Source organism: Pteropus medius, unplaced genomic scaffold, assembly GCF_902729225.1.
Source record: "Pteropus medius unplaced genomic scaffold, Ma_sr-lr_union100, whole genome shotgun sequence".
Taxonomy (NCBI): Eukaryota; Metazoa; Chordata; class Mammalia; order Chiroptera; family Pteropodidae; genus Pteropus; species Pteropus medius.
The window spans coordinates 9,180,554-9,207,593 of record NW_024347790.1 but is presented as its reverse complement, the minus strand read 5'-3'; the positions used below and the strand labels follow the sequence as shown (position 1 = coordinate 9,207,593).

The 27,040-nt window shown below is 39.2% G+C and overlaps 1 protein-coding gene and 1 pseudogene across 5 annotated transcripts in view; one reads left to right on the top strand and one right to left on the bottom strand.

Annotated features, from left to right (window-relative positions):
• The window catches only part of PRTFDC1 (phosphoribosyl transferase domain containing 1), an 81,484-nt gene that overhangs the window by 35,699 nt on the left and 18,745 nt on the right, over positions 1-27,040 (top strand). For 4 of the 5 annotated variants that reach the window (XR_005656046.1, XM_039877574.1, XM_039877577.1 and 1 more), the window contains exon 4: positions 22,985-23,050. The exons of the other annotated variant lie outside the window; for it this stretch is intronic. Coding sequence is in view for 3 of the 4 variants with exons in the window: in XM_039877574.1 (XP_039733508.1) it covers positions 22,985-23,050 (66 nt within the window). In the remaining variant the exon portion in view is untranslated. The remainder of the gene's footprint in view (positions 1-22,984; positions 23,051-27,040) is intronic. 5 annotated transcript variants of the gene reach the window in all.
• Positions 5,286-5,404, bottom strand: LOC120614733 (uncharacterized; annotated as a pseudogene).

Here is a 27,040-nt window from a genome sequence, read left to right as displayed (position 1 = left end):
TCATGAGATGGGTGCCTGAAGCCTCTTTTGACTTTAGAGAGGACCTGGCAGTCACAATGCGATCAGAACTGCAATGAGGTATATACACAAAGCGTGGGAGCAGAGAGGGAGTTGGAGAGGCTTCCTCAATTCGGTAATGAACATGGAGGAGGGATCTGCATTCAGCTGAGAGTTGATGGGGAGTTAAAGGCTAAGGAAGCAGCATTTACTACTGCAAGGCACAGGAGGAAACCTGATTTGGGATGGGCAGAGGACCACATGCAAGGGATGTGATAGGGAGCAGATCTGCAGAGATGACCCTAGCCTGCCTCTGAGGAGTTGGCTCTCGCCTTCTGAGTCTGGAGGATGGGAAACCGACGAAAGATTGTAAGCAGGGAATTGATGCGATCAGCCGTGCCATGGAAAATCATTCTGAGGGTGGTGTAGACCACTGGAGGCAGAAGAGACTAGGGGTAGGGATGTCAGTTAGGAGTCTATTGCAATAGTCCAGGCAAGAGATGGAGGGCCTTGAACTAAGGCAAAGATGAAAGGGAAGCAGCAGATACAATAGACCTAGCTTGAGACTTTGTGGAAATAGGTTGAAGCCAGTTGGACCTCAGTTTTCTTATCTATAAAGTGGATATAATAACACTTACTTCAAAGAAGTAAACAGGATATGAGATGAAATAATAACTACTGCCAGTGAGCCCTCCGTCCCCCGCTCCTCATGCCAGTCATCCTGGCCTCCTTGCGTTTCCTTAAATACACCTGTGCACTTGCACTCAAAGCCACCACACCCACTGCTTGAAAATACTCTAATTTTCAGAGTATTATAAAATAGATAATCAATAGCTACTAATTCCTCTAGGTGAGTAATTAATAGATGATTGAATATGGTTGATAAAAGGCAGAGAAGAAAATTTTATGACTCTTGGTTTCTAATTTGGGTATCTGATGGATAATGTGTCATGACTAAGAGATAGGAGAAAGAAATCATTCATCAGGAAAGATGACAGGCACTTTTCCACAAACTGACTTTGAAGGCCCATGGGACACCCTTGTGGAGATTTCTAGTGGGCCATTAAGAAGATAAACCTTTGCACTGTAAAAATATCTTGGCAAGAGGTAAAAATAAAGTGAGGCATTATTAGCATACAAGTGGGAACCGATGCTAGGAAGAGAATGTGAACTTGGTTTGAAAGTGGGGGATGAGATCTTGGATAATATCTACATAAGAGGTGGGCTGAGGAAGAGGGGCCCACATTTGGAAAGGACCATCAGTGTAGGCAAAGACTAAATAAGAGTGGTTTCCATAAACCATGGTTTAGTCTTTTGCAGGTACTTCTGGGAATGTTATAGTCTTTAGAAGTTTAGATGTATTTTTAAAGTTTCTAGAAAAGAAGGCTCTGGAATATTAAGTCAGAGAGAGGAAATCCAAAAGGTGGCGTAGAAGGTGACCAGTGCCATGGACCGAAGGTGTTCCAAGCCTTCCACGCAGTTGACTAGCGTGCCCATGACAAGCCCTCAGTTACTGCATGCCTGCCTTGAAGCCTTGCAGGAGCCTTTTAATATCATTCATTCTTGATGAGAAGTGTGGTTGGTTGTACAAACACTTTTGGGGCAGAGATATCTCAATGAAGATCCATAATAGTGTGACTTGTTCCTCAAAAGTAGGTATCCCATGTACTAGTTTTTGTCAACTTCAGAAATGATAGGGAGAATCTTAGATTTTCAAATATAAAAAGAAAGAAAGAAAGAAACATACAGATGAAAGATGAAAGAGAATATCAGTGGTTTACATTTGCAGTCCACTTGGGGTACAAAGGCAACCCCCTTTATTCCCATCAGATAAACTTCATTGAAGTGAGATGCTTCTAATAAATTTTAGAACTTTACAGTTTAGTAAATGAAAAGAAAGACCCAAATTTTCAATTACAGTTTAGAAAGACTAGAACTAGGCCAAGAAGAAATAAAACGGTACTTTTTTCTCAGCGACCGTCTTTGAAGGTGACCTTTAGAAGAGAATGCCATACTGATAAAGAGAGGAAGCACGGTATGGAAAGATGATCAACTAGGAAAACCAATACAACTCCTGACTCTACCAAAAACAATCATCTGATCTTTCTAAGCTTCAGAAAGTGCTCTCCTTTGCAAAATGCAAGATCTTCCTTTTCTGTAGCTATCATAAGAAAATTATATTAAAATATAAGCTCCTTGAGAACTGGAATTGTGTCTATTAATTGCTCCCTATTATTTGGATCTTTTAAAAGCTTTTTATTGACGTGGAACTACATACAGAAAAGTGTTCGTATTGTGCACTTTTTCACTGAGTGCACAGCTCAATGAATTTTTCACCAGGTGAATATGAATATGCTCGTGTAATCATTACCAGTTAACAAATAGAACATTACCAACTGTTTGCATTCTTAGTTTTTAACATACAAGGGATGCTCAATAAATAGCAATTTACTTCGTCTATGAAGATGATCCAATCATCTTTTCTCCCAACACTCTCTATTCCTTGTTATTCCGTTCATTTGGGGAATCTGTGCCAAATAACCTGTTATAACGTATTATAATCTTTTATGGTCTTAAGGAATCAGCACCAAGACAAGGAGGAAGAAAGAAATCTAACCGTAACCTTGTAATAGGTAATAAATAGGCCTATTTATTACCTTGTCACTGTGTGGTGAGAGAAGAAAGCTCTCTGAGATTCAGTATCACTCTCTCTGGTCCCAAGTGTGAGGAAAAAATGTAAAAATCGACTTCCTCTGGAGCTCCTAGGAAGAGTCTTCTTTCCTAAGAGAGGCAGTTTGCATGGGATTGGCTTTATGATTTCCAGATTCTAGTCCTGGTTCTAATGTGATCTCTTGAATTACAGGGTTTTGGACATAAGTTGACTGTATCTCTCAACTGTGAAATGACAGAACTGGACAATTGCTAGAATTCATTTCTGCTCTAAGATTCCAACAACACACATTTTTGCACAATGACTGGATATGGCTAAGGGACAGTCCATGGCCACAAAGCAGATAAAAATGAACTGGGGCCCCGCAGTGGTGAGCCCTTCAGCCTGGGTCCATGGCTCTGTGAGCTGGCCAATCAAATGAACCAGGCAGAGATTAATGCCTAACTAGAATGTGAATTGTTGGTTTGCAAAAGAGCGATTTAAACATTAAGAAAAGAAAAAAATTCCTGGGCATTCGCATCGCTCTGCCATCCAGCTCAAAGGGCAGCTGCGATGAGTAATCCATCTGTTGCTCTAAGCCATCACTTTCTTTCACCCACCTTTGCTGCGGCAGAATTGTCACTGCCAAAAGCAACTCCATCTGTGCAGCCTCACCTACCGAACACTTACTCCACAGACGGATGGTGCAGGAATTGCGGTGACATTCCTGGGGGAGTTCCGGGACTTTGGCCCTTGTGGATGGATACCCATGACAAGACACTGCATCTCTGTTGGGGGAGTTGGACATTCCTAGATGTTCAGGAAGAGAAATTCACAGCAAATGCAGAGTGATTTTATATAATAAGACATCGTAGGTGTGGCTAGGGCAACAACATGAGAAAGATTAGAAATATTCTGTTTCAGCTTTTTATACAGCACATTTTATTTAGTGCGTATGGGTGAGGTTAGACCATGGCAGTTATTTCTCTTAAAAAGCAACTTTCCATCTATAACTTCTATTTTTATCTTACAATACGCATGTGTTCTCAATCATGCCAGTTTCCCTTACTCTAATTGCTGACATTATGCCAAAAAAAGAAACACCCACTCATTACCACACTGCTGCAGATCCCTTTTTTCTTATGGTTTTGATGCTTGGCCATTCAAGAAACAAGAGCCTGACAACTGAAGGATTTTATTTTTATTTTATTTATTAAATTTATTGGGGTGACAAATTGAGAGATTTTAATTGTCGACTTGTGACCAACTACACATGCATAAAGGAACCAAGATACAATTTGCTATTAAATTGTGTGATGATATCTAGGACATATGATTCTGAAGCATTTTATAAGACTGGACACATTTCTAATCCTAAAATATGAATTCTAGGTTATAATTACTTTGTATTTTGATAATTTGTGGTTCAATGTTCAAACTAGAAATTTAGAATTCTAATTTCAAACACCAAATAATGACAGGTGGCCATAAAATAATTTCTTTTTTTAGGAACATGCACAAGAAGCAGGGTTCTTCCTTTTTAAAAATGATCTTTATGCATAGATTTTATTTATAAAATATATTCATCCCAAGTCTTTTTAAAAAGCCCTCACATTAATTATTGGTTTTTTAATTCTAAAAATAGTCATGTACAATATTTAGCAACTAAAGTTCAAACTCATTGGGCTTGTAAGTAATGATGTAAATTTTTTTATTTGGTTTGTAGGAGAAACAATTGATTTTTTTTTAAATACAGTGAATGAGTTGGATAAGAATATTTAAAAAGAATAAAGAGCTATGTATCCCAAAAGGCATATTTTTTTTTTCACCAGGTTACTCTTTCACAAGTTAGTTAGCACATTCTTTTCTATCTCCACTTGAGATTCTAGAAGGCTCTGTGGTATTGACTCTCTTTTAATTGACCAGAGTAAGAAAGAAAGCTCCTTTGCTGGAGCTGCAGAAGTTGATACAGAAAATTCAGTTGCAAAAATACCAAGTTACCTAAGGTCACATGAAAAGTCAGCCACAGAGCCCTGTGTCAGAGTTTCTGGCTTTTTGGTTTCTACACTTTTTTTGAGCATAGGCATGGAATGGTGTGTGAGCTACATGCTCAGGGCTTGAAGGGGCTTGGGGTCAACAGCATTGCCATGTTCTGTTTCTCACATCTCCTCAGTACTGGTTTAGGTTTTCACAAGAATTTATATTTGGAAAGAAATTCGGAAGAGGTGAATCTTTAAATTCTCTCAACTGAGCAATATGAGAGATGATATAAAATAAATGTGATTTTTCAGAAGAGAGAATTAGGTTACATCAGTATATTAGGTGAACTGTGGATTTCTGCCTATTGATGGGCAGTAAGCATCTCTCGTAAATGAAAATCCACAGATATTCATGTCTCTATAATAAAGAAAATCCATAAAGGCAGCATTACTGTTTAATTCAGAATACTTTTTGCAATGTCATTGGCTATTCTCTGATGGAATTAGAGTATTTCATTGTTGTGGTAACACTTTATTTTATTTTACTCTATTATTTTATTTTATTTTATTATTTATGTATTTTTAGGTGCAGCAACCCTTGGTTGACTTCACAGATTGCAAGGACCTCATCAGCTTACAATCCCTTATTTTATTTTTTACCCCTACAGCACCTGGTCTTCCTAGGTGGTCTCCCATCCAAATACTAACCATGCCCAACCCTGCTTAGCTTCCGAGATCAGACAGGATGGGGCTTGTTCAGGGTAGCATAGCTGTAGACTTGTGGTAACATTTTAAATGACCATCATTTGTCATAGCGATCTGTCTCTATTGAATTGAGATCTTGGATTTTTAAAGGCTCATGTTGTATTTCTGCCCCCCCACCCCTACCCCAAAAAAGAATATGGTTCAAATACGGCCTCTCTAAAGATAGAGTCCACTTTCTGGTTAGTTAGAAATCGGTATGTTTTAGAAAAGTTCTGCTAGATTTCTATATAATAGATAAATTGTTGTTTTCCATGACTAGGTCTTACCCAGTAAATTTTGTAGAGGATATGAAGTCTTTTGTCAGGGCAGCGGCTCATCTGTCCAGTCCCACTCAAGCCACGTCTCTGGGAATATCCATACCCGGCTCTGACACTGTAACCCCACCCAGTGCCCTTTACTCAAGAGTACTTCCCAACCACGGAGTCACCAAGGAATCCTTTTTCTCAAAATATGGTAAGACAAGGTTATTCCTTAACTTCACAAGAAGACTAGGTCCAATTGTTGTAAAAAGAAAACACTGACCAATAATATTATCAACTGACGTTGTGAGAGACAAATTGGAGTGGCTCCCCCAGTCCCAGCAGTTGCCCCAGTGGCCCTGACTGTGCTAGTCCATCCACTCCACTCCTCTCACAGAGAATCCAAATTGCCCCCTTCATCACAGCAGTTGATCTAAGGGCAGGTATCTGACATGAGACGGGCTGATCCTTAGAGCTCAAGTACTGGCCGCAGTGATTGGTCCAAGGGATAGACGTGTGATCTGAGCCAGACCAATCAAGTCTTCCTTGGAATTTTTCATGCCAGAGTTTACAGGGGAAAATTCTTTCTTGGGTGATGAGGTTTTAGCATGTGAGCCTAGAGATGAAGTTGAAGCAAAGACAAGAGAAAGAGAGAGTGCTGAGGTCGTCTGAGTCCCTGGTTCTAGAGTCTCACTGTCCCCCAAACTGCCCTGTGTTTTATCTTCCTAAGCTCAGTTGTTCAACTCTTCCTTTCGGTTGATCACCTTTTTGTTTAAATTAGTTCAAAAAAGGTTCCTATTGCTTGTACTCAAGAAAATCCAGAGTTGGACACATATTGAAAAGAGTATTTATGATATCACTTTTAGTGGTGGGTAAGCATCCTGCTATGTGCATATATTTAGAGATTTTTCAGGTATGCTCTATTGTTGACATTTAAATTCCTTAAAGTCTTCCTGCATCATAAATAATGTTGTGATAAACATCTTTATTCATAAAATGGTGTCCACATCTCTTAACATTTTGTTAGACTCGGTCTTAAAACTGCATGTACTTTGAAAGCTTTTGATAACTGTATCACTAGATTTCCCTGTCAGTTTTATTTAATGTGTGTTTCTGATAGCAGCTCACAAAAATGTCTTGTTTTTCTCATTGTCACCACCTTGGGATGTGATCATCTCTTTCTTTATTATGTTTCTCGATCTTACAGGCAAAAAGTGCTACCTCATTGTTTTTTATTGTTTAAACTTCTTGGGAAAAACAGGTCATTCTTATAAAGAAGCCCTGGCTTGCCATCACATTTTAAAGTGTCATGCTAATGGCCCTCTTATCACTCCATGGAGCCTCGACTGCTGACTGACTCACTATATCAAAATGCTAACAGACTTTCCTGCCATCGGAGGGTTTTGTCAAAACATTACATTGGCTAATTTTCATCCAAAATACCAATAACATTCTTCATTCTGGAAGAAGGGGAAGAGAAGTCATCAAGTAAACAGCCTAAGAGATGAGAGCGGGCAGCAGGAGCATTTTTGCTTAATTTTGCTTGGTTTTGTTAAGTTTAAATTTAGTGACTGAAGGGGGATGGGAAAACTCTTTAACTGGCCAGAAGACTGACTCCAAGGAGACTTTCTTTTGATTCGAATTACTCTCTCTTTTTTAATGTACTCACATTAGTTTGTCTTTTGGTAAGGGATCGGAATGACCTTGAGTTTCGCAGAGGCACTTTTCAGGACTCATCCACGTCATCCTTTTCCAAAGCGTTTGCAATGCTTGACCGCCCAGTGCTCCTCACACCAGACTGAATGACACACTTCCCCTCTTTCCTCTGTAGTGGTTCCAAATAGGGTGCATTTGCTCTCATCTTTTTCTCCCCTTCCATTAGGAAGACTAAAACTGGCATTACGTTGTCAGAATTTGAATTTAGTGGACACTGGGATTCTCATCAAGAGGCTCTGAGTGAAGTCAGGCCACGTCTCATAATTAAAGGCCTGAGGAAGCAAGCGTCACAGCACATGCTGTTGACTTCTGTGCCCCTGTTGTCCAGGACTAAAAGCCCCTCTGTGCATGTGTGGTTTTAGCGTGATGTGGCCAAAGAGTGAGCTGATGCTTGAGATTTTTCACTGTGTCGGTACAGTAAAAGAAAGAAGGATGAGGCACTATGTTCATTTTATTTTTAGATTAAGTGTTGACCTAGCTTCCTGCGGTCTGAAAATTATGTGATTTTTTTTTTTTGAGTATAGTAGGGTCTGTAATAATGTATCATTATTGATGTAATAGGTTTAAAAAATTACATTAAAGCATATTGATTTTCATTTTTAATCCATCTATTATGTGTATATATAATAAATTAAAATATATAAATATATATAATATAATATTTAAAAATATATAAAATTAAAATAAAATATATATTTAAAATAAAATATATAAAATAAAATAAATTTTTTTGTTAACCTCAACTCTATCCCTCCTAGGTTTTAAGGCTTTCTTTCACTTGTATTTCAGTATTATACCTTTCCCTAAGTTTACATCAGCTCCCCACCTTCATGTATAGAAATCTACTTTATTTTTGAATAGGAAAGTTTAGAGATTTCTAGAAGAAAGAAAAAAACCTACATGGATATAGAAACAGAACGATTTATAGATATGTAGGTTTCTAATTTAACCTTGATACCCAGCACCACTTCCCTAGACCTCAGTTTTCACATATGTAATAGGAGAAGGATTGAATTTTCTCTTTCTACGATGTATCTAGTTTCCTAATTAGAAGCTATAACACAGGTAAACCCCTTTCTTTACTTCAGACCTGTCTGGTGATACAGACCCCAAGTCTTTTTTTTACAAACTCTAGGTAGGGAACTTTTCTTTCTGCATTTTAACCCGATTCCCCTCTAGTTCCTCATCCACTAATGGGACCAGGCAGGAGCGCTAATAACCAGCACTTCCTGATGCCAGTTCTGAATGAGAATACATATTTGAGGTTCAGAAGGGTAGACTAATGTGCTCTGGGGGCCACATAGTCCAGGAGTAGTCGGACCTGAGTTTGAACCCATGATGTCACGTTCCAAAGCTATGATCTTAACCACTGTGCTATACCGTCTCCCAGCAGGCTTGAGGTTTGTCAAACATTTTTCCAGCACTGAAACTTTTTAAGTGATATGTTCCATAAAACCTCAAAAGCGGAGCTTCTGTGGGTAAAGCAGAGTGGGAACCCGAGTGTCAGCCACTTTGCCTATCTACACACCCAGGTTGGCCCCATGGTGCTTTCACAGAATCCTGAGCTGCATGAAGTGGAAAAAGAAGCCACTTCACTCCCACAACTACACACGACCATGACAGAGCAAAACACACCTTGCCTCCTGTCCAGAATCTCTGGGTGAAGATCAAGCGGTCAGTGTCCACAGAGCCAGAGGCCCAGGAGCATGACTCACGGCTTAAGCAGCAGCTTCAGCAGCCCAAGTGCCAGCAGAGCTGCCCTATTTTAATGCTTCCTTTGAGGTCTACGGTAATGTTATCAGGAGGCCAGCAGTTTCTGCACTTCCTTTGTCTTGACCTCATCCCATTTCCAACAGACATGATACAGTAGGAACCTGCAGGCATTCATTTTTGAGCACCACTGCCACTACTAGCATTGCCAAGTCAATGAACATTAACTTATATCATTTTTCTGAAGTTCAACATAATGGTCAAGTGGGAAGACTTTGATGTCTATGGACAGGCCTGGGTTTCCATGCCGGCCCTGCCAATTACCGAATGCGTTTGGACCACCTATTTAATTAAGATTCCATTTTCTCATCTAGAAAATAAGATGATAAAACCCAGCACAGTTATCTATCACAGTAAAGGTTAGCTATTAATATTAATATTGTAAATTAATGAAACATATTCTTCTAATTATAAGAAAATGAGAAAGACCAGTATTTTCAAAAACTTTAATGTATATGGTTATGTTATAAGAGATGGAGCCATGAAAACTTTTTTTTCAGTTTTTATTTCCTTCTGAATTTCTTTTGAATTTTTTGTAATCACCGCAATAAATCTAGTTACCATCCGTCACCACACATAGTTAAAAATGTTTTTCTCCTTGTTATGAGAACTTTTAAGACCTACCCTCTTAGCATGATGTAATGTAAAGCATTAATACTAATATTGTATTGCAGAGTTCCAGTCAAGATGGTGGCTTATTTTAAAAAAAAAAAAAAATTTTAAGAAAAAAGAAAAACATAATAAATAATTAAAAGTCCTTCCTTCAAAAAAAAAAAATAATACTGTATTGTATATCTGAAAGTTGCATTTTGAATTTTGAGTTACTTTCTCAAATACATACCACTATGTAGTACAGGATGTGCTATTTCCATTGTCCTATCAGTTCCATGTGTTGTCACAAAAACAGATGTTATGTGATCAGAGTTTGGGGTAATTTTATTATCTATTGATAGCTAAATCCCAGGGTTTTAATTTGAAAACTCCTTCTTATCCCTGTGAGCCAAATAAAAACCAGTATTATAAAAATCAAATATAGAATGCTGAATGGCAGGTTTGAGACTCATTAATGCACCCTTAATATGTAGCCAGGTCTGTCGGTGGTAACAAATTTGCTTTTAGGTCTTTCATGCTCCAGAAATAACTAATGCTTGTAGTAGAATCTGAAATGTCAGTTTGCCAGTAAAGAATATTGCTTTCATTACCACTTGCCTCCTGAAATACCTCAGCTCCTTTCCATTTGTGAACCAGTGTGGTTTATAGTACCCACAATTTGTTACTGAATTTCAGCGGTAGAGGTAGGTGTGCTCAAAGAGCATGTGAGCACAGAACCTTGGCTGCATCGCCTAATTGGCCCCAGTGGCATTTATCATGAGGTAGATGAGAGAAGAGGATTTATTTTGACTGTGCAGGGGTAAAAATAATAGTGCATAGTCAATCTGAGCAGATGAGAATCAGGGGTGAACACGCAGAAGAAACAGTGATACGTAGAAGAGAAGGAGGCTAGAAGTTGTACTTAAGAAGTGACTTAATCGAACACTGGTGACTTGGAGCGATTTAAAAGACTTCTGAAAGAGGTTGGTCTCTATGGAGGAAATGGGGTTGGAAGGATTTGGAGCAATTTCCTAGAAATTTTGGCTACAGTAGAGTGTAAATTATTTAACAGTAATTCAATCTGCTTATTGATTTTTTAAAAACTGAGCTTTTTTTTTTTTAAACATTCTCAAATACTTATACCTGATGTGAAATCCTCTTTGAAAATGGCCAATCAGCAAGCAGTGTGAGGCTTTTCCATTTTCTAGTGTTAGCACCTCCTCTGAGCCACACCTGCTTGGCACCTGTTGAGGAATATGTGGATAGTTTCCAGTTTGAGGCTATTGTAAATAAAGCCACTATGAATATTTGTAACAGGTCTTTGTATGGATATATGCTTTTTTTCCTCTTGGGTAGATACCTAGGAGTGAATGGCTGGATTTTATGGTAGACGAACCTTTAACTTTCTAAGAAACTGTCCAACTGTCTTCCAAAGCCACTATTTCTTTCATAACCCCAGCAGCAGTGGATGAGTTCCAGTTCCTCCATCCTCGCCAACACTTGGTATGGTTTATAATTTTAGCCATTCAAAGGAATAGAGCAGCTATCTCATTGTGATGTTAATTTGTTTCCCTAATGATTAGTGTGCTTGTTAGCTATTCATATGTCTTCTTCAGAGAGATATCTATTTAAGTCTTTTGCCAATATTTGTTTTAGACCTTTAACCCCTCCCAGAATCTTACAGACTTTAGTGAAAGCAGTCGAATCCTCTAACATCAGGACTCAAATGTTAAATGAACCAGACAGGGAGTGGTGTTCATATCACCCTTCATCCTCTTCATCTCTCTTTCCTGCCACCTCGGACTCAGTCAGACTTCTTCTGCCCTCCCCGACAAAACAAATGTCTTCCTGCTCATCAGCCAATGACAGCCAATATTCAACAGGAGCAAAGAGAGAGAAGAGTAGATATTTTATTCATTAGCACTATCTAGATGCAAAAAAATAGACAGCACATGTGCCCTGTTCCATAGCTGCTGGCCCTTGTTCTCCCAGGTCATGAGGACATTCTGACATGCAGAGAGCACAGAGGTTGTCAGGTCTGGGGCCTCCATCAAGTTGTTCTTAGATCATTTAGCAAAAATTGAGAGTGAAAGCCACCTCCCTTGGTGATTTGGCATTCCTCGTTGGCAGTCTAGAGTAAGGTATACAACACAGCCTTTTACATTGAACCCTATGTTTCCCATGTTTAAGAAGGTACGAGCTCCAAGTTAGACACAGCTGTGGACAACTTCCATCTCCCACTCCTTTTCCAGGCTTCCGCCAACAAATTGGTACAGAAGAATCTCATTTCCTTTGGTGTCCTGGACCTTCCTTTTCACTGTAATTATAAAAACATTTATTAGAAAATAATTTATTCCTCCGGCACATTAATGGAGTCCAGATTCTATTTGTATAATATGGACAGACAGATGTGCAGTGTTTTGTGTTACTTTTAGTTGAGCAATGCTGTTTACCCAGAATTTTCCCAAGACCACCCAACTCCGTTCAAATGTAGCCTTCAGCTACTTCTAAGCCCCGGCCTCCAGAGGAAAAGAAGAAATATTTAATAACTCAGCGCCCCACCCAGATTTGAAGACATGACTTAATACTGAAGGAATTTGCAAGCCTGCACTGCCAATCAACATGCCTACATCAAATAAACCATCTTTTCTTATTCTGGAAAACGGAGGGTGACTCTAGAAGTGTTCTGTTCTCTGACCTTCTTACATATTACTCATGTCTCATTAGATACCTGGAGAAGTTTGAGCAGAGACTAAATAATAATAGAAAATGAAGCACTTGATATTTGGCTCTCCCTAATCCTTCTACTTTCTGTATATTTCATATAAATTGCCTTTTCCCCCTAGCTCTGTGTTATGCCTCAAGACATTGCTAATAATTTTTTGCACAGAGAAACTTGGCTATATTTTTCATTGTATGTGCATATATTGACAATTTGTTTGCTCTTTACATGAACTCTGAAAAGCAAGTAAGGCAGTTAGTAATAACTCCATTTTCTGGATGAAATCAATGACAAATCGGGTAAGTTTGCCCAGGTGTCTCAGTGAGTAATTAATTAAGGCAATGATTATAGCTGATCATAAGCATTTCTTTTTTCTTGTATGATCATGTTTAATCTGGAAACTACTAATTATTTTTAAATTTGATTGTTTTGAGTTACATAGACATATCACTACATTATTGATATATATTAAATATGTTGTGTTACTTTGATTTGCCAAGATATAAGGATATATCAAAGGCTTATTTCTAAGCCTTATTTGAATATTAGTCAGTGATTTGCATTGAAAACATCAACCAGGAAATAATAGTCTAGATTTCTTCTGTAAATCATGATCAATTTTAATTACCTCAATGACTAGGAGTTATTCACATAACCAAAATAAAGTGAAGTAGAGCTTGATAGAGTGAAATATCATTTGACTAAAAGTTAAGACTCCTGGTGCTATGCCTGGCTCTGTCATGAATACATTCCCACGTTCACCCCTTTCCCTTATACCGATAATAAAAGAGGAAAATCTAGTTCGATAAATACTTATCAGAGGCCTACTGTGGGCAAAGCATTTAACCTGTGATTTTTAATTTAAACCTCACAACAATCCTAATGGGTAGATGTTATTGTCCTTATTTTATAGAAGAGGAGACCAATCTCAGGAAGCTCAAAGAAGGGGCAAGGCAGGTTCTGAGCCCCTTTCCTTAACATACTATGTTTCTGCATACAAGGCCCAGCTGAGTGTTAGGGAACCTATAAAGATGGATGATATAAAGTCCCTACCTTCCAGTAGCTTTCAAAACAGCAGAAGTGAACAGATGTGGAAACAATGAGTGAGGAATAGCCAGTATAACAAAGGAGAAACAGGTGCTACATGAGTTGTTGCTAAATGCAAAGAAAGCACATTGGCTGGAGAGGTCGATTCTGGCTGACGGTGGTGGTGGAGTGAGCACTGGATGATGGTTTATAGTGAAAGTCGACCTTCAATCGCATATCTAAAGAAGATTATGGTTTTGAGAGGCAGAGGTATTGCAGAAAGACATCCTGGGTGGAGGGAGCATTGTAAGATACAAAGGTAATAAAATGCAAGGTTAGTCAAGTTGGAACTAGACTTAGCCAAGTTGGAACATAGACCCTGGAGACTCAGAGTGTGTGACCTATGGGACCTGCCTCATACCCAACACCGGAGAGCTTGTTAGAAACACAGGCTCTCAGTCCCCACCCCAGACAGGATCACAGTCTGCACAGGTGATTCACGTGCACATTTGGAAGCACCGAGGATGAGAGAATATAGTAGCAAGTCACACAGAAAGGTTGAGTCTAATCGGACCCAGGAGAAAAGCTGTAAAACAAATGGGTAGGTGGAGGCTTTGGAGCAAGACAGGGTTAATCTCACTTTCCAACTGTCAGATCTTGAAAAAAGTTACTTAAATGGGAGTGATAACAGTACCTTTTACCTCATAGGATTTTTTTTTTTTATGGACTTAACTTTCTAGAGCGGTTTTAAGTTTACAGCCAAATTGAAGGGAAGACTCAGAGTTCCTGTATCTCCCCACAACTGAGGAACCTACATTCACAAATCATAAGCACGCAAAGCCCATAGTTTGCATTAGGATTCAGTCTTGGCATTGCACAGTCCATGGGTTTAGACAAATGTATAATGGCATGTATCCATCATTGTGCTATCGTAGTGTTTTCGCTACCCTAAAAATCATCTGTGCTCCACTTATTTATCCCTTCCTCCCCCAACCCTGGGTAACTACTGATCTTTTTACTCTCTCCATAGTTTTGGCTTTTCTAGAATGTCATGTAGTTGGGATCAGATGGTACGAAGTCTTTTCAGATTGGCTTCTTTAACTTAGTAATATGCATTTAAGGTTCCTTCAAGTCTTTTCATGAAGGGCTTGATAACGCATTTCTTTTTAACACTGAATAATATTCCATTATCCGGCTATATCACTGTTCATTTATCCATTCATCTGCTGAAGGACATCTTAGTTGCTTCTAAGTTTTGACAATTATGAATGAAACTGCTGTAGACATCCATGCGCATTTTTTTGTGTGGACACAAGTTTTCAGTTCCTCGGGGAAATGCCAAGGAATATGATTTCTAGATCATACCTCATAGGATATTGTTAGGATTCATGTAAGTAACATTAGCTTGGAACGAAGTAAATGCTCAATAAATGGTTCTCAAAGTCAGGCTTGCCCCTAATATTTAAGGGACTCGGAGCAAGAGTACAGATGCAGATCCCCATAAAATATGACTAAATAGTTAACTTTAAACTTTAAATATTTAACTTCAAAACTTTATAGCTTTGCCCATGGCCAGCTTTTGTTTCTACCCAGATCACCTGAGCTGAGACTAAAGAAGCAGTGTTCATCCCTGCAGGCTGCAAGCCTGAACACAGTCATGTGTCTGCTGGGAAGGGCGGGGATATGCTGGGCCCAGGACCAACTTCTGGGTGGTGACCGAGCCTGCCTGAACCCCACACGGGACGCAGTGAGCTCCCCAGGGATATGGGGCAGCTAGGCTTTTCTCCTTCATGCATTTCTATTCCAACTCAGAGGCCTCCTTCTCATGCACACTGTACCTTACTATACCTTGTGAGCAGAGAGGCAAAAGGGAACACAGATATGTGGGGAGTCTGGTCTCTGATTCACCTGGGTGTTTTAGGGTGGCCAAGTCGAAAAATACCAGCCATGCTTTGGGATCCCAAGGTAACACTGCTTTTCTCCAACACCACTCTCCCCACCACAAACTTGGCCCTGTGAGGGGGGACAGGGCATAAGGCCAAGTTCAGCACACATGTCTTTGTTGTATAATTCCCATTAGCTCAAACTGTTACAGAACTTTCCAGAAAACTTCCTTATAAGACTGAATAAAAAAGTCTTTGTGTTTCAGGACTTGTGATAGGCAGAATCCCTTTTGCCCAGCTGTCAGGGTGGCCCTGCTCATTGTGATGGCAAAATTGGACTTTATTTTGAGGGCATGGGCATCTCTAGAAATATTTTGAGCTGAGAAGTGACATAAGATAGCAGAACTCCTTGGACCCAAAGTATAATTAGGTGGGAACGAAGATACGTCCAGCCTAATGCCAAAAAGTGGTGGATGTTCTAGAGGTTTCCTGGGTGTGGGGGTCTGCCACAAGTTCCCTCCCTCGGCCCTTTTTGTCCACCATTCCATCTCCTGGCAATCTTAAAACAAGTTCAGGAGAGCTGGTTTAAGAGTTTGTTACTGTGAACATCAATTTTTATTTGGTTATTTTTTTTAAGTTATAGTTATAAATCTTTCCTGAGTAATTTCAGTGTGTGTGGTGGTGGTGGTATGGGGAATTGTGTGGAGAAAATGGTCTTTCAAGAAATAGTTACCACTGGGGTATAGTGGTAGATATTTTAAAAATTGTACTGAAGTCTTCTGGGGTCATTCAGATGTGTCAAGAGGGTCAGGTTATTCGTCCTTCTGATCCACAATTTAAAAACATGACTTAATCCAAAACAAGTCCATACCAATGTTCAAAACAGAAGGATATCCTGCTTCAAGGTTTCAAACAGAGTTCATGGAAAGCAAAGAAGCTGAATCTGTTTTTAAACTGAGTTTCCTCTTTCCTGGGGTCTGTTATAACTAAATTGGAGTAAGGGTCTCTTTCGTTCTCCCCCTCCCTTTTTTTTTTCTTGATGATCCTACATTATTGCTATCAGCCTATAGCTTCTTCATATGTTTGTGGTCCTATTTCTGACCCTTATCCTTTTATGTCTCATAAGAAAATAACCTTTCTTTATTGGGTGGGAATTACTCTTAGTTAACCAATACCTATCTTAGAGACTGGGTGGAGTAGAATACAGATCACAATAGAATAATAAATCATTGTCATTAAACAGTAAGCCATTTTGTCTTTGAATGAAGTCATGTCATGTTTGTGAAGTTAAATGCACCAAATTCAGGAAATGCAAAACGTATGTGTACTTTCAAATGAACTAAATATATATATATACATATATATACATATATGTATGTATATATATTATATATGTACATATGTCTGTTTATTTGTTTATTTTCCTGGTTAAAATGCTAGATCGTCTTTAGTATATGTGCTGCAGAAGCGAACACAGCTAGTTTGTGCTTTAAAATATATCCTTTACTAATCATGAAATGAATTACTGATAATAAAATATCATAATAATGCAAATTTTCACATTTTTAGTGTTCACAATTCACGTAGATTTCTGCATTTAAGCATTTAAAAATACTGAGGGGGCTGGGAACTGAGATGATAAAATAATAGTTATGAGAATAAAGAAATATAGTTTGGGTGGGGATCGCTCAGACATACTAGACGTAGGTCTGTATTTTTTCAGTCTTCCCATCTTCCAAGGTACTCAAGTCATCTGCATTTATGTCCCTCTCATTTGAGCTTTACAGATATTTTTTCATGTGTTTGTTTATAATTTTTTTCCTCTGTCTGCCATTGGCAGTAAGCGCTTTCAGGATTCTAGACAGCTGGAGAAAGAATTCAGCAAGAAAAACTAAGTGCTGCCTGAGAACGCTTAGTCTAAAATGAGTAGGGGAGGAAGTATTAAAAATATAGTTAAAACACAGGTACCTAAATGCTTCAGTGTCGGACACAACGTGGCAACCACTGGGGGCACAATTAGGATGAAAATAAGGCTGCTGTGCCGAAGGAGTTTTCGTTCCACTGGCAAATGCTGCATTTGCAGAAAATCCTGGTTGGATGTGGTCCGTTAACATGCAGATATGTGTAGAGTATTATTGGAACACAGATGAAGTCCAGGGCACTCCAAGAAAGCTTCCTAAAAGAGATGATGCCTAAACTGAGTCTCGAAAAAAGAGTAAGAATTACCTTTGTGAAGAAAGGTGGAGGGGTGCAGCATGAGCCACCACAAGCTGAGACATGGGAGATAAAGCAGTGCTGTTTATTGGCAATGGCGAGATATGTCATAAGTAATTTGTCATTAATAATATTTATCGAAATTTGCAAATGTTGGCTTTTCCTATAAATTAGCATAATATCTTTTGTCTACAAGCCATATAAATCTATTTTAAATTGCCTTAAGCTAAAATGGTGGATTTATAGGAAGGATTTGGAGTATCTCATGATCCCCAAGGTGAAAATGCAGCCAGACCTGGAAAAATATCAGGAACCTGGCCCTCTATTTTCATATTCTACCACAGATCATCTGCCACCATCTTGTAAAGCAGTTTCAAGGTTAACTCCTTGCTCTACTGACTACAAATGGCTCTGTAGAATAACCAACAAGGATCCGACAAGAGATCGTAGATACAAAAGTGGGTCAGAGCATGATCTCTAGGTATCTTCTGTCTATTGAGGAAAAGGATGAAAACAGCCAAGTGGAATGATGGAATTTATGCCCACCAAATCGTCCACTTTAAAGCTCCAGAAAGCACAGCGTAGGAATTGGGGAGTCACAAAGGAACCCCAAAGGAACACACAAATGAGGTCCTTTTTAACCAAGGCTCTCACCACGATACAGAATGGCAATACAAGGACGTGAGTCCTTCTTAACCACATGCCTCACGGGCAGTTGTCAGCCTCAGCTGAGCCCTAACCACAGAGCATGTGGCATACACATATTAGTAATGTGCTGAGTGAGCTAAACAAAGGCTACATCACAGCCAATGTGAGGAAACTCAGGTGGACGTAGCAGGTGAGAAGACAGAGGCTACTTTATGTTCTGTTTATTACTACCTGCCAGGCACTTTTCTAAATGCTTAATGCATATTTATTCTTTTAGTCCTCTCAGTAATCCTATAAATAGGAACTATTAATATACTCTCTTTATAGATAGAGAAAATGAAGCAGAGAGAGGTGAAGTGACTTCCTCAAGGTCCTATAACCAACAGAAGGTGGAGCTGTGACTGGAACTCAGGTCTCTGAGCATAGGGGACACTAGCTGCCTGTTCACTTAAGTCTCTGTATTCTCCTTCCTCACTACTCGCCCCACATAGGTTGTAAGAATGAGTTTCTAAACAACAACAATCTCAGAAGAAAATGAGGATTTAAATGAACAAGTAACCAAAAAAGAAAAAAAAAAATCCATCAATTTCAAGGAGGGACAACATTAACATGACAGTTTTCAATTTTTTTTTGCCCCCGTCATCTTACTTTGAACCCAGCGATATAACAGAGACAAGTGGAGCTGGTCTGGTTGAAGCATAAAAACCGCACCAGCTCTGACTGCACTGCGCCTTCTCCACTTTGGCCCCGGGCAGCTTAAAGGACTGAGGGACCCAGTTAAGAGTCATGTCCTACATCAACCAGTGGTTGAAAAGAAAACAGAGGATACTGGAACCAATCACATATCCTCGTAATCTGACTTGGTATCAAATGTTAGACTTAAAAAATTTTTTTCAGCAGTTCGTCACATTTTCATTAGAAGCTCTCCAGTTAGATGTTTAAAAGTTCATATAATGAACTGTTTGGGGTTTTGTTTTGCATTTCCATCCATTTTTTATAATCTAGATGACCTTATTAAGCACAAGAGAATAGCTGAGAGGAAGGATTAGACTGAATGTGGGAGGGGGAAGCTAAGTTAAGGCATCTGTGGAGGCTGATATATCGAGAAAGCTTTTGTGTGTATAGATTTTGAAACAAGTTGCACTGACTTTGGAAATAAACAGCTGAGAGAGTGGTTCTTTGTTTGTTTTCTTGATTTTTCCTCTTCCAGTTCCTCAAAAAGGACAGGAATTCAGGATATTTATTCTTCCTCAGTTATGTTTTCTTCTAAACATTATCTAAGCAGTCTAAATTCTCTGTGGGAGGAATCACCACACCTGCTGGCCTGTTGGGTGTGCTCTTTTTTTGTACCTGGAGATCAGTCATCTAAGCTAGTATAATTTCCAAAATATTTCTTCCACGGATGCCCAGACTCAATATCAGAGATTTCCTTTGCTACTTAAGTAAACCCACAGCACCTCTACCAACATTTCTACCAAGATGCTAATTTCACCTAGATATTTTAGCTCACGTATCTACTTCATCAGTACAACCAGGACTCGCTCTTTCTCCCTGTTACTCTCAAAGGTATACTATGTGCTTCTTTCTCCTAGGAATATTGGGAGATGGAGGTTCCACTAGAATAGTATGGAGCCAGGCAATTTTAGGATTGAACTGAATTCCTTCACTTACTAGCCACATCTATCTCATTGGGCAAGTTACTTAAACTCTTATTGCTTCAGATTCCTCATCTATAAATTGAGAATTCATAATACCTTTTCTGAGCTCTACTGAACCTTAGGAAAACATAAATTCATTCATATGCAAACTCTTCTAGAGCATAGAAAAAAGGTAAAGAACCACATTATTGAGGCTAGTATCACTTTGCTTTAAAACTATAGGTCAATCTTACTTATGAAGATAAGATGAATAATCCCAAATAAAATATTATCGAATTAAAACCAATGGCATTTAAAAAATACATAAATTCTAAGAATATAAGAATGTGTTTGAACCAGTAGAAAAATATCATGTTTGAACGCAGTGGATTGAATGCATATAATTAACTCTATTCCCTCCTGAAACCCCACTGAAACTATGACAAAGACATAAACACACACACACACACACACACACACACACACACACACGGACAAAGAGGATGGGGAGAAGACCCCGTGTTTTTTAAGAGGCCAAACTTACTAAGGAAGGGCACTGACAGCCACATAGAGAAAGTGAAAATCTAAGTGCCTATGGAGGGAAATGTTCATGAGATGGAGAGGATTCCTGCGCTGGAATTCCTGAAAGGCTCATAAGTTGGGCTCACCAGGTTCTTAGAAGACGGAGTGAGGGACGAATGGGCTGAAAGCAGCGAGGTGCTGGAAAGCATATGAATGGAGGAGTTGGACCTCTAAGTTCCCTTCTCCATCCCAGCAAGAGACAAAGGCTTGTTCTCTGGAGTCATGAAACAAGGGGAGACCCAGACTCCAGTGCACCAGGAAGGACTGGGGAGACTTGCCGAAAAATAAAGGAGAGACAAAGGGAAGGATGGAGGGACAGAGGGAGAAAAATCAATTATATCTAACATTTACTGAATGTTCACCATGTGCCAGTCTGTTCTAAATGTTCTGTACATCTTAATTCATTTGCTCTTCATAACAACTCACCAGATAGATAAATAAATGCAAAAAAATTAGTCAAGACAATTTCTAAAAATAACAGAAAAGTGGGACTTGCTCCACCAGATTCCAAAACGTTTTAGATTAATGAAACAAAAAATATATAAAAATTGATCTTCACATATGAGAATGAAGGATAAAATAAAAATGACATTTCAATCAGTAGGGAAAAAAATAAATCAATGACAGGTATTGGGACAATAGACTATATACAGATTTGGAAGATATAAGTTCCAGATTAATTAAGGACAAATCTAATACTAAAACTACGTTATGAACTTGGACTAAGTAAGACCTTCTGAAATAAGACTTCCTTGGAACACAGTACCGTGTGACTCACAGCTCATTACTTAACTTTCTGACGTATCGTGTTTTTAATCAATAGAATGGAGATGATAACAGAAGTTTTATTGTGAAATTTACTCTGATCTGGCAGAGTGTAAATCTCATTTTTTACATTAAACTTTGTGGTTTCATAGTTGTATCCAATTCTGCATACTTCAGTCCTCTGGAGGTACTGAAATTTGCATTTTTCCTGCTGCTATTAACAACATATTTGAGTCTAATATGCAGAAGTTCTCCGTTTGTTAACTCCTGTGTCCCAGAACCTCCAGAAGTGACAAGAAGAAATTTTCCTTTGACATTTTTGACAAGTTCTTAACCTACTGACATGACTGCTTGTTAATATATGATTATATATGCATATACGAAAGCAGCCAAAGATCGAGGAAGTCTGGGTGTTCTTTGATTTTCTCCTTTTGAGATCAGTTTTTACAAGAAAAAAATTACTGGTTTCATCTAACATAGTGGGCTACTTTCAAGCGTTCTCTCCACTCCTTTGCTTTAAGGAGTGAGGGGTGAATGCTTTACCAAATGGAAGAAGAAACATTTTAAGATCATTCCCCCACCTCCCCACCCCTTTAAAGATAAAGTAAAAAGACAAAACTGCTTCGTTGGTAAAACTGTTATATTTACTGTTTGGCTGATTTCTATGACAAACTCTATCTGATTCATATGGCGTGAACTCCACCCAGAAAGAGGCAGGGCCTTCTTGCCAGGATGAGGGAAGAAAGTGCTGAAGTGGCAAAAGCCCCAGCTGTCCACAGCAGTAACTAAAGCTGTTTGCTGGTTCCGCACACCGTATAGATGGTGCCTGTATTGTCGTCTTCTCCCTTGGGATACTGTTTGCATCAAGGGGCTGTGACATTACGGCAGTATCGCTTGGTCACAAGCTGATGGCCTGTGGGACATCTGCTTCAGTTCTGCTAATGCGTCTCTAAAATGAGGCCACAAAATGACTTGCCTGCTCTGTTTCCTGTTTTGTGTCCCTGTTATTCAGTGGTGCTATTCACTAAGGGAGGACCTACATTTTGTTTAGTGTGTGTGTGTGTGTGTGAGAGAGAGAGAGAGAGGTTTAATTAGTACAGAATGATGTACCATGCATAAACATTTGTGAAAGTGGATTCTTATAACCTTTAAAGGGATTTGAGTGAAAAGTCTTCTGAACGGGGTCTTGGGTCTCATATTCCTGCAACTGCAGAAAGTTCCTGAGGCTTTGTTTAAATGTAGTAGTTCTTGATCCATGGCCTGTAAGAATCGCCCTGGACATCAGGCGAGGGACAGGGCCTGTGCTGGTAGGGAGTAGAGGTGGCCTCTGATCTCTCTGGGAACCACGGCCTAATTACTCCTCACTGTAGAACTATGACTGGGGCACATCGGCACAGCTGACAAATAATTGGCCCCCGCCTGGGGCTCCCATGACCCCCTCCACCCTAGAGAAGTCCAAGAATGTGACTGTCTTCTCCAATTCAATCTGCCTCAGGAGAAATTCAGGCACCTTCCACAGTTTTTCGTGCCTAAATTAGGTTTGTTTGTCCTCCCTCTGCTCCTTCCATCCCCTCTCCACACAGTCTCTCCCACCCGGCCCTTAGAATGCTTTGTCTCAAGGACTAAAAGCAGGAGAGTGGCTCTTGGTAACCATAGGCAACCATGAACCTGGATTAGCTATTTGTGCTGTATTTGTAAGATACAAGCTAGCCACTAGCTGGATAGATGAGAAACTGCACTCTACAGGTTTTCCTGTACAGTAAAATATTGGCTTCTCTCTCTCTCTCTCTCTTTTTTTAGAATGACCAGTCTATGGGCGAGATGCAGATAATTGGAGGCTACGACCTTTCAACGCTGGCTGGAAAGGTTTGTTCATTTAACTCTGCTCAGTTCGCACTGATGTCTGATGTCGTGGGGGAAATCAGTGGCCTTCATTTCAGGCCAGCACTTGCAATACATTTCAGACACTCTCTCGGGTTTGCTAATTCATGCAAATGAATGTGTGAATCCTTTTAATGATTTCTCCTTTATAAAACATTCCTTTTATAATGCTTCCAAGACATGATGCACACCAAATCTTTCGTCTCCGAGCTTCCTTCCAATCTCATTTCAGGCAAAACCTAGTATTGCAAAACCCCTTGGCACTCCTCGTTCTATCTATTCTCCTCACCCTTTCAGGTATCTTCTGAAAAGGAGCATTTTCCTTTATTCATCTGCTTTGTGTAGCTCATCTCCTCCGCCTCAGCACCCAGGCACTTTAGTAAAACAGGTTTGTCGAAATGTACAAAATTTGGGGAGAGAATAAAAAGGACTTCATGACAGCACATTTTTTCAGCCTTCTGCCTTATTTCCCCCTTATTGAAAAGAACGTAACCTATTACATCATGGGGCCAACACCTTCAATTTTAACAAGGAGTTCCAAACCTACCAAAGCGTGAAGAAATTTGTTTGGATTCTGACATAAATACATGCATCGGAAGGAAGAATTGTTTCATAAAGCGGATGGTCTTTGTGGAAATGTGACCTGAAAGGCAAGTTTTGCAGCGAATGAAAACCACACAGTTCATTTTTGTTCGGCAATACTGACATGTCTTGTATACATTATCCTTGAACAACTTCAGCTCTCTGAGTGAATTGCTCAGTCTGGGATACAAACTTAATCTCTCATATTTATGGTGATTATTGTTATTCGAAGCCCAGATGGTGAAAAAAGGAGTAGCAGCCACATTTAATAAAAAGACGAATAATAACATTAGGGACACTCCAACATCACAAGGATTCTAACTATAAAATAACTCACTTCTTTCTACTCCAAAGACAGCATAGTTGCATCCAAGTGTTAAATTGCTATCTAGTGAAACTTTTGGAAACATGGCGGAGTGAGAGACATCCCCAGATCTCTCCCCTTGAAACAACAATAAGCTGAACATCTAAAACTCAACAAAAAACACCAAAACGTCACCCCAGCATGTCTGAGAGTAGGATCTGCGCTTAAGAGCTACCACAGGTCAGAACCTCAGGTATCCTGCGGTGGACTGGGAGAGATAAAGAAGCTGCCTCTCGCAGCCACCAGAGCTACTTGCAGGAGGAAGGGGAGGGGAGAAGGAGCAGCGAGTTCCCTGAATAGCCCTGCCTGGGAAAGTTGTGAGCTCCCCGTGGCCAGCAGCAGGGCCCAATCAGGGCAGAAAGCATAGAAGCAGCCAGCAGAGAAACAACAGTTGATTTTTTCCAACCTTGGTTGCAAAACCAAGACTGAGCTGCGGCCCCCAACTCCCAACCCAAAGAGCCCTTCCCCCCATACCCTCCCATATGGAACACCGTGGAGCCCCAGGGGAATCTGAGCAAATGCTACCAAAACTGTTGCTAACACTGACAGGGACTGAAACTGAGGGTAGCAAGCACGATTAAATATCTATCAGAAAATAAAAAGGCATTTTTAAAGCTTTATGTAAAGCATGGATCCAAGAGGTTTAGACGCCACTGACCGGAAACCAAAAGAAAAGCACCTTCTTTACAACAGGCTATAGAGAGACCTTTATATACTCAATCTTCTTTCTGGAAAAACAGCAGAATACACTTCCATTAATGCCCAGGCAGAGAAATAGTCCATTAAACACCATGAACAACCAAGGTGACAAAGCATCTCAGAAAGAAAAAGAAAAATCTCCAGAAAATAAGCTTACAGATATAGAAATATGCACTGTAAATGACAGAGAATTCAGGATGGTACTTCTGAAAAAGCTCAGTGAGATCCAAAATGATCGTGTCAACAATTTCAGAAATTGAAAAAACTACTAGACGAGCAGAGTAAGGAGATTGAAACCCTCAAAAAGAACAGAATAAATCTTCTGGAGATAAAAAAAAAAAAAAAACACTGCAAGAGTTGAAAAATGAAATAGCAAGCTTGAGAAATAGAGTTGACCAAATGGAGGAAAAGGTCAGTGTTATCGAAGACAGAAAGCTAGAAATAAATCAGAAGGAAGAAGAGAGAAACCGAAGAATGAAAAATAATGAAAGAGAAGTTCAAGAACTAGCTGATACCATCAGGAAAGGAAACATAAGAATAATGGGAATTCTCGAAGGGGAGGAAAAGGAGCAGGGACTAGAAAGCATTTTCAGACAAATAGTGGACGAGAATTCCCCAAATCTAAGGAATGAGCTGGAGCTTGGAATTCAAGAAGTCAACAGAACACCCAATTATCTCAACTCGAAAAGGCCAATGTGTCTTCACCAAGACACATTATATTAAAATTATCAAAAATCAACGACAAAGATAGAATTCTTAAGGCAGCCAGCGAGAAAATTACAGTAACTTACAAAGAAAAACCCATTAGATTATCCTCGGACTTCTCAGCGCAAACCTTTCAAGCCAGAAAGGAATGGAATCAAATATTTAAACTATTAAGTGAAAGGAACTACCAGCCTAGAATAATGTATCCAGCTAAGCTCTCTTTTAGATATGAAGGAGAAATTAAGACTTTTCCAGACATACAAAAATTGAGGGAATTCTCCACTACGAGGCCCGCGTTACAAGAGATACTGAAAGGGTCAGTTCACCTCAATCAAAGTGACAAAAAAACAAAACAAAACCCATAATTAGGGGTAAAGTGACTATCAGGCAAATAGGAGCAGAGGAGTGCAACCCTTACTAAGAACAGGGCATTATAAGCTCAAATAATTAGAAGAGAATTGTTATAACAAGATAGTAATGAACATTCAGCATCATAGGGACAAATTGAGACAACAATAACTGAAAAGGCAGAGATTCAAAGATCCAAATTCGCAAAGGAGAATGGAGATAAGGCACACGCAGAGGAAAATGGACAACTATATATATGTATATATATAACTATGCTTTACATATTCATAAGCACATGCCAACGATTCAGAACCGAAGTACATAACATAAAACAAGAAGGACCAGAAGGAAAACCCACAAAAGCCAACCAAAATAAAGAAACACAAGGACAAGGAAGCAATGGAAACACCAAGCTACCAGAAAGCAAAAGATAAAACGGCTATAGAAGACTTCATAGCTCAATAATCACCCTAAATGTAAATGGATTGAACTCACCAATAAAAAGGCACAGGGATGTAGAATGGATCAAAAAAACAAAACTCAACCATATGCTGCCTCCAGGACACACATCTCAGCTCCAAAGACAAATATAGATTCAAGATAAAAGGGTAGAAAATGATATTTCAAGCACATGGTGTTTAGAGAAAAATGGGAGTAGCAGTACTAATATCAGATGAAATAGACTTCAAAATAAAAAAGGTAAAGAAAGATACTGAGGGACAGTTTATAATGATAAAGGGAATCATGCACCAAGAAAACATAAAATTTATTAATATCTATGCTTCCAATCATATTCCCAAAATATGTAAAGCAATTACAAACAGAACTAAAGGGAGAAACAGACCAAAACACTTTCATAGTAGGGGAACTAAATACCCCACTGTCGGATATGGACAGATCATCCAAACATAAAATCAATAAGGAAATAACATCCTTAAATGACACATTAGACCGATTGGACATAATTGACATTTACAGAGCCTTCCATCCCAAAACAGTGCTTATATATTCTTCTCTAGTGCACATGGAACATCCTCAAGAATGGACCACATACTGGGACACAGAGATGGCCTCAATAATTATAAGAGGGTTGAAATCATACCAACCATATTCTCTGATCATAATGCTTTGAAACTAGAGATCAACTACAGAAAGAAACCAGGAAGAACCACAAATACATGGATATTAAACAACATGTTACTGAAGAATAACTGGGTCAGAGAAGAAATAAAAAGAGAGATCATAGAAATGAATGATAATGATAGTACAACATATCA